Here is an 8,985-nt window from a genome sequence, read left to right as displayed (position 1 = left end):
TCAAAAGTGTAAGGAAATGTCTGCAGTAGTCAAAGACTGAACTGTGAGGTTTCAAACAAGCCTTAATGTATGAGAAGGTATGTTAGAAAATCCACAAATCCAGATGTGCCATGCTGATGTTTCTGAAAGAAGCCCAAGTGCTGCAAACCTATTGAAAATACATGTAACTTCTTGTGACAAAGTCACTTTGTCACAAGAAGTTACATGTATTTTAAATCCAAAATGGTAGCTTTAGACGTTAAAATTTTTAGTAAATTAATATTAAAACAGCTTGTCATATTTCAAGGTACAGTTACAAGGGCACACATTTGCACAAAGACAACAATAAACTGTGAATATAAATCAGCTATTTCACATTGTAAAGTCAAACTTATAGTCAAGTGTATCAGTTTGTCATCTAGCTAGACCAATGTTCTGCTCATAGAAATCCCCTCAGATTAAAGGCCTTTGAACCTAAACTCCAACGGAGAAGAGAGGTACAATGTGGAGGAAATACACCCATATGGCTAAACAATGAAGGGAAGCAGAATTGATTGGCCCTTTGAAAACATTTAATAGGCAAGTACAAGTACCCCATTGAAAGATTCAATAGAGACTCTTGTTTACTATCTGCATTCCTGCAGGCCTTACTTTGAAAGTACAAAACGATCTCAAGGCTATTATGCATTGAAATCACTTCGAGCAGTGCTTGCTAATGGTGTTATTGTTTTTGGTTGTTCTAAGAGCCTGTAAGATGTCATTAAAGGGACAACTAACTTAGACTGAACAGACCAGAACAGCTCATGTTTGCCAATGTGTTTACCATATTACTATTTTCTTTATTTGGTATTAGGAAAAACAAGGGACTAATTTTTTTTTGCTCAATGATCGCTTATTTGCTGTACCAATGACCACATTTTAGAAAATGTCCTGCTCTTTTTTTACTACACTACCATCTAGTGTCTAAGCACAGCACTACACAATAAGTGCATACAATTAAAATAACATTTGTTGGTAGTTACGGTCAGTTCTTGAAACAAGCTACGTTTTACCATGGATGTCTTTAAATCCATTTTTATGACTACCTTTGCTCATGATTAGACCTTTAAAGAACATTATATATACATACACGTACACACCAAGAATGCTTTACATGGATTTTGAGTGGTAGCACCCAAAAAGCTTTATTTTCATATCAGTTTTTATTTTTATATTGACACGATCATACTGCAAATCAATAGTTTTTCAACCTGAAACTTTAGAAAACATTTAATTTACCTTTAAGTTAAAATGCACTAAAATATTTCTAAGTGTTTTAGGATTGCAGATAACATCCTTGTGTGTAATTTAGTAATGGCGTATCCACATCATTATCCAAACAGCACAAAATTACTGCAATTTGATGCATTCTTTCAAGTGCAAACAATGGTACCTGTGTGGTGTCATGTGATGTGGAAGTGAATCTCTACAGTAAATTCAAATTTTATAAACTCTTGGAATTTTGTTTTGAGAACAAGAGGAATCATATGTAGTATCATTCTAAACCATGAAGAAACTTAAGTGCACACTTTTAAAAGTGCACTACAGTGCACCTTAGGTCATATTATCTGAGAGATATGAATGGTACTTATAAAAATGAATAACTGTACATTCCTTTTTGCTTCATTGGCTAAAGTGGGTCTGGGGTTTAAAAAAAAAAGAAAAAAAGTAAAAACAAAAAAGAACAGCGACTGTCTGGTTTTCCCGAGTCTTCTACCTTTTGGATTCCTTTGTTTTCTCTTCCTGTATGAGGTGATTCAGGCAGATCTCCATATCCTCCCTGACAGAAGCTGCACTCCAGGCCTCCGCCCTTCCTTTGTTCAGATCCCTGATGAAGGTGGGAGCAACAGGACGGGCAGAAATACACGGACCTCACGCATCACTTACCCCTGAATCAGGCTTGAGTGCTCCTGGCCAGATGCACTCAGGTCTCTACCCTACAGCAGGGAGAGACTGGAGGTCACTGCTCTGAAGTACAGCAGCCTAGGAGCTATAAACAGCTCATAGGGCGATAAGGACATGTGGTTCTCTAGGAGTTATCAGTGGAGTTCTCATTGCTGGTCGAACTTGAGGACTGAGGGGTAGAGGAAGATGAAGAGGACGAGGAGGAGGAAGGGGAGGAGGTAAAGTTCATCCCTGAAAGTTCTGGAGGGTTCGTTGCTGTGTTCTGCCCACTCAAGCTTTTCCTGCACACTGGACAAGTGTCATGCTGGAGAGAAAAGAGGGGTAAAAATACAAAATGTCATCGCTGATGCTTCCCCATTACATTATTCCAGATAGCAAATGGTGAATATAAGTGGAAAGAGCATTAGATAGCGGTTCTTTAATACCTGTTCCAGCCAGGGCACGATGCAATCATTGTGGAACATGTGATTGCATGGGAGCTGCCTCACATTTTCTCCAACAGTGTAATCTTCTTTACACACTGGACATTCCAGTCCTGAAGCTGAAAGACAGAAAATTTAAAAAAAAATTTAAATAAAAAATAAATATGATCCAAATACAATCTGTCAAGTGGGTTTGAATGAGAGGTTCACAAATAGTTACATAGCATTGTGAACCATCAATTAGTTATTCATATCCAACAGCCACAGTGGAGTTTAAAATGAGATGGGATAGATCAGAAAAAGGTTTGGTTGCTACTGGTCTGACTTGCCTTTAGCTATGCAAAGTGGCAGTTGCACAACCGACTGTCTAAAACCTGGTATTAGGGGTGTGCTAACTAACTAGCATAATTAAAATAACCTGCAGATAAAGATGGGACATTTGGGTGCAAAACTCTACCAACTGCCAGATGATGATTTCAATAAGACTAAATATGTATCTTGTGGTTGATTATCAAATAAGTGAACTGCTTCAGTTATCTGTCTTGCCTTGTCTTTTTTTTTTTTTTTTTTTACAAAATCATGCCTTTGAGCTCACTTGAATGAATAATTCAAGTCCATGGTGAGATGCTTCAAATTAATCATTCTTATAATGTTCAAAACTGAAGCCCAATGAAGCCCTTTTATCTGGCAAAAAAAACAAATATTAAAATGACATTGCAGTGTAGTAACTAGGGGTGTAAGAAAAAAAACTGATACACTTGAGTATTGCGATATTTTATTTTGCAATACTGTATCGATTTTCAAAAACACAATATCGATTTTTTTTTTTTTTAGTTTACGAGCAAAAAATATTCATGTAAGACAGTGGTTCACGTTTATGTTGTGTTTAAACCCCCTACTGCTAGATGGCTATGCTGAGACACACCGCTAGTGTCCTCGCCTAACTGACTTTTTGCTAGAAGCTAACAATGTAGCTATGGCTGAACTTTGGCCTACTTTAGCATATACAAATTAGCTCACTAAGAACCTGTGAACCACAATCCCAAACTGGCAGTTTGATTTTCTGTATACTGAATTGTTTACCTAAAGTAAACTTCTTTGACTTTTATGCACATATTGGGGTGGCAGTAGCTCAGTCCGTAGGGAGTTGGGTTGGGAACCGGAGGGTCGCCGGTTCAAGTCCCAGTACGGACCAAAGTACAGAGTGTGGATTGGTAGCTGGAGAGATGCCAGGTGCTCTTGAGCAAGGCCGCTCAGGGCGCTGGTCCAGCACTGGCGGCCCACTCACTCTGACATCTCTCCATTTGTGCATGAATAGGTCCTGAGCATGTGTGTGTATTTCAAGCCTGTGTGTAGTGATTTCTAACAAACCGAGTGTAAATTGTAATTCCCCACTGGGGATTAATAAACAGTATAAATTATTACATCATGTCTTTTTTTAAATATTAGTTTTTTCTAAAATTATACTTTAAAAAAATCCCAATATATCCCCTTACGCACAGTATCAAAATATATTGCAATATATTGAATCGTGACCCATGTATCGTCATACGTATCGTATCGCCAGACTTTTGCTAATACACAGCCATAGTAATAACAGCATGCAACAATCTGCTGTAAAAAAAATTATACTGCTGTCCAAAATTTGCACATAATACAGTCTAAGATATCAGAAGATTTTTAGACTAGACTATTAGCCTTTATTATGCTTTAACTTACCAACATGCTCAGCTGTAATTTGTACTGTAGGAAGAGTTTTTATTTTATCCCCATCAGCAGGCGGAGGTCCCGTGTTCTCAAACTGGTTTAATAACTAAAGACAAGAGACGAAAAGATAGAAAAGAAATGCATGTATACATATTACTGCATGTTTTCTTACACAACATCATGTTGTGTAAGAAAACACTCAAAATCAAACCTTTTTTTTTTTTTAAATAAGAAGAGGAATCACTTTGTAAACATGTGAAGGTTTCTGAAAAATACCTGAGTTATAATTGCATCTAGTCCATTAGCACCCCAGGCATAATCCATAGGACTTGAGTGCAGAACACCCCTTTAAGAAAACAATCAAAACATTACACAACAGTTAGGAGACACCTAGACAGTGTTTTGTTAAGAATTTGTTTTCTGGGTTAAATATAGCTCTGTTCCAGACACTCACCAGGGTCCAACACCGATATTTGGCATTGCAGTGGGTGCAATTATTCCATTCACTAGTTGCTGAATGATTCTACAAAAGAGAAGATACAGCTATGAGAAAGATGCATTGAGAGAGAAATGAGACAAAGTGTTCCGCTGTAAAAGGAAGGACTTAAGTCCCACTGGTGCTTGATTTTATGTCCCACAAGTCACAGTGTGTTCTCCTTACCCTTCTAAAGTGGGAACTCCCTCAGCCCTCCCTGCTTGTCGCCTTGAACCATGACGACTTCTCGGTTGCCTGGCACCATATCGTTGCCGTGATGCCGTTTCCCTTTCTCGCCTGTTTTCAGCATCCCTGTTATCCTCTGTCCCCAGTCCAGACCCGAAGTTGAAGCGGTCGTCAAAGACACCCAGGGCAAACTGACCATAGCCCGAGGGGAATGTAAACAAGTGCTGGTCCACATTCTGGGAGAAAAACAGATGAAAGCACACAGAAAAACCTGGGTGCTGTAATCTTGATGGTAGGAACCTGTGAAGCTTTGTTTCTCTACTTACTCAAAACTATGTATTGTCAATACAACACACCTGAAGCATTGATAGTTTTGTTGACTGTAAGGTCAAATTTTAACCCAATGGAAAAGCATTCTGGCATAAAGAATCTCGCTGTTTAATGAGGTAACCACATCATAACAGCTCCTTTATTTTTCAGGAAACGAGTTATCCCACAGCACTTACATAAACTACATATCAGGCTAGGAATGTGACTCATCTTTGGGCAAAGTTAAAACAGCTCAACCCGTCAATGTAACATTACCATATAGAGCAAGACTGTGGTCTGTTACAAAAGCGGAAGTGGAAACCCTTAGGTGACTACCATCCTGTGCAGTACTAGATCAGCAAAAAATTGCCAACGGAAACTATTTGAGGGAATTCTGACAATATTATGCAACAGTGTCGTAGATCAGAGAAAAGGTTGTGTGACAGAGATAAGAGTAAAGAATAGGTTAGAAACCTCAAATGGTTGCTGGTTCTGGGGCCCGCTGGAGATGTTAGACATAGAGCCATTGTCAGCACTAAACAGGGAACAAGTAGTTGACAAAGTTATTTCTCATCAAATTCATCCCCCCCCCCCCACCATGTGTCACAGTTTCCATCATTTCCAGTAATGATATCAAGTGTTTGTGTCCTATTTCTCCCCTTTATCCTCAGCCCTACACCCTCTGACCTTCTGCCTTCTGTGATATAAATATTAACTTCTGATATCACTCTGTAATTAGAGGATATAATGATTTAGATTGTATGTGTTATGATACATTTTGTTACAAGCTGTGTAGCTTTACAAGTAACAAAATGTATCACAACACATACAATCTAAATCACTTATTTGAGAGTGATATCAAAAGTTAATGTTTAAAGTTGACCCTTGATTACAATCACTCATGTGATAATTGACTGTATGGAAGGTTGATTAAATGTGTGGCAGGATCACAGCTTGTGTTGCTAGCCCTTGTAGGTGCTAGTGTAAAGCAAAGTAATGCAGCGTGCTATTACACTAAGTGTTAGCCACTGTATGTTCAGAATCATCTTTATTGGACAAGTATGTATACACATACAAGGAATTTGAATTTGACGGTGTATGTTGGTGAATAACATAACTGTTAGGAATGACGGCCAAACATATGAAAACCCAGATTTAAAAAAAAAACAAAAACAAACAAACAAAGACTTTCCTTTACAAAGACTATTTGAGGAACTTCATTCTCCATAATGAATGGCGTCAGTCTCCTCATAACTCTCTAATAGTTACAGTCTAACAATCATATAAAATGCTGCCTTGATTTGGAAAACTGTATTTAATATACAATTTATACACACCTTCTCTCCTCCAGCAGTTCCTCAATAAACCCTGACTCACATCTCGGACACGTGTACTCCTGTGAACAAACAAAAGGTAGCACAAAACAAAAAAGTCACTTGCATGAAAACTTCAACTACAGCCTATTACTGTGTCAGTGCGTGGCAAGTGTTAACTGCAAATGAGATATGTCAAATGCAACTCTACTGATAGCACAGCTGGACAGTGAGATAAAGAAGACAGAAAATGATTATCCTTCTCATATGACTAAACCAAGCTCTCGAACCTCGAAAAGCAGCGTGAAGTGCTTTGAGGTCTGACAAAATTGTCCCATTCATTGTAGCGAATATTAATAAAACACCAAATTTCAAAAGGCGGGCTCACGACTCACGTGAGGAGGACTTCCCACTCCATCCTAACCACTGTATATATTGGGCTATGTGTTGAAAGTGGCCTGACCAGCTATGTCACTATTTCATAAGTTTGACTGTAGTCTGTAAGCCCCTTCAGCAAACACCTTATACAGCTGAGAAGACCTCCCCCTCCATTCGGGACATCTACAGATAAGATATGTTTAGGAAAAGCTTCCATGTAGTGGATATTAGAGCATAAAAGCCCAACACCACCAGAATGAGCTACAGCTTCTTCCTCCAGGCTGTCAGACTACTGAGCACCTTACAGCAACCCAACATTCAACACACACACACACACACACACACACACACACATAAACCTTGTTACCGTACATAATTTTTTACACTTTCTTACTTACTTATGTGTGGATATACAGAGGTTTTTTTGTCATTGTGTATTTTTTTTAAACCCTGATCCTGAGATAAACAATGACACACAGTCTATTCCAAACAATAAAACAGCACAGGTGTATGAGGTGTTAATGCGACCACATGCCATTACCAGCAACCTACAGAAACCTATGGCTGATCTTTTACATTGTGAAAGGCACATGTACAGCTCTATGACAGATCATTCTAGCCTGTGACAGGCATGCCACTTGTGTGCTTCACTGAATGGAAAAACAAGAAAAGGACGCAGTGGCATTGTTGCTGCGGGACCATTCACACGAGTGGTTAACAATCTAATCTAACGTTAGTACGCAAAGTCAGACTAGTGTTAACGGAGTTTCACTAATAAAAGAAATACCTGAAGTCGAAAATTAGACGCGATCAGTGTTACAGTTACCAGTTATTGCTAGTGAATAGAGCTGCTAACGTTATCAGTTAGGCTAACATAAACCCACAGTAATCAACAAATGACCCAGTCAAACGTTGTTACAAATAAGGTTTGGCAGAGTAGCAGTGGCCTGTGTGTAATAACTAAGCTAACGCTACGCAGTTCGTGTTTGTATGCTGGTGTATCCACTACAGAGATAACAAGCTAGCTAGCTAACTAACACTGGGTAGCGTTAGCAAGATAAACGGGAACTCGTAGCAGCCGGCTAACACTGCTAGCATGCTAACTGTTGGCCCAGCTGCTACAACGATTTCTACTGAAGCAACAACAACGCCACTGTGTTTTTCAATTTTCCAACTGTCTCTATCTTTACTTTCTGTCTACAGTACTTACGGGAAGCCGAGGACTAATCTCTGCGGAGCATCTGTGACAGAAGAACCGGCTAGGCCATGGAGGAGCTTCCGCCATCTTTAACCACTAAACAGGTAGAGAGGAGGAAGCACTACGGAGCACCGAAAAGGTCAATGTTGACCTCCTAGAAAATACGGCGAGCATGTGATTGAAATGACTGCCCTGCATGATGCATCATAGATAATACTAAAATGTATTATATGAATGAAGAATATAAAGACAAAATTAAAAAAAATGGAACATTACTGGATGGGTTTTACATTATTTATTATAGAATTACAGCCTAAGATTAATCTAAAATAAAACAAATTGATTATATTGAATTAATTAATTAATTAATTAATTGTTTTTCAACAGGTGTAAACATAAGGGACAGCTTATTCTACTGTGTAGAGTTGAATTATTAATGAAAATGCATTTATTTATTTATGCAAGACTAACAATTGTGTGTGTTACATAATATTGCCACATGGTGGTGCTTTTGTGTATCAATTGTTGAAGAGTGTTACTGTATTTCACATTGTAGCCAGGGACCAAGGATACAATATACTCTCGGTAAGTTTCCTATGGAATCCATGCGATCAGAATTTAGAATGAGGATTGACTTTATTGTCATTGTAAGTTGTACATACGATGACATTAAACGTGCTACTCTATGGTGCAAATATGAAAACACATATCAGGTTATTATATGTTGGGGAAAACCAAGTTAAGGTGTCCTTAATTCATACACATATACCAATGCAAAAGCCTCCCCAAGAAATGTGTATTATGTATCCCCACACTGTGTCTCCATTGAACTCATCCCTGCAGGTTATGGGCCCCCTGCACTCCCTGTTCACATATAAACCAGAGATATGTTTTTGCAATCTGGCACTGCACTGGATTTATTTTGACACATTTTACTTTTTTCCATTGGATTCCTGTCAACCACCTCTTGAGACGTACTTTGAGTATTTAAAAGTAGCATCTGTTTTTGCGCAACGCATCTTGTCAATGGTGGATTTGTGTGGTGTCCTTGATTATTTGACAGTAGCTGTTGGA

General features: G+C 38.6%; 1 protein-coding gene across 1 annotated transcript; it reads right to left on the bottom strand.

Moving 5' to 3' along the window:
- Nucleotides 1-533: 533 nt before the first annotated feature.
- On the bottom strand, nt 534-8,089 carry LOC116063226 (E3 ubiquitin-protein ligase RNF126-like). Its single transcript, XM_031318085.2, has 9 exons — nt 7,924-8,089; nt 6,360-6,418; nt 5,497-5,557; nt 4,714-4,949; nt 4,507-4,575; nt 4,329-4,398; nt 4,065-4,158; nt 2,349-2,464; nt 534-2,227 (listed from the first exon to the last, which is right to left on the bottom strand). Exons 1-9 carry the CDS (start codon nt 7,996-7,998, stop codon nt 2,048-2,050), a joined length of 960 nt encoding a protein of 319 aa, XP_031173945.1. The 5' UTR covers nt 7,999-8,089; the 3' UTR covers nt 534-2,047.
- Between the last annotated feature and the right edge of the window lie 896 nt (nt 8,090-8,985).

This window comes from Sander lucioperca, chromosome 11 (assembly GCF_008315115.2).
Source record: "Sander lucioperca isolate FBNREF2018 chromosome 11, SLUC_FBN_1.2, whole genome shotgun sequence".
Taxonomy (NCBI): domain Eukaryota; kingdom Metazoa; phylum Chordata; class Actinopteri; order Perciformes; family Percidae; genus Sander; species Sander lucioperca.
This window is presented reverse-complemented; position numbering and strand designations above follow the sequence as displayed.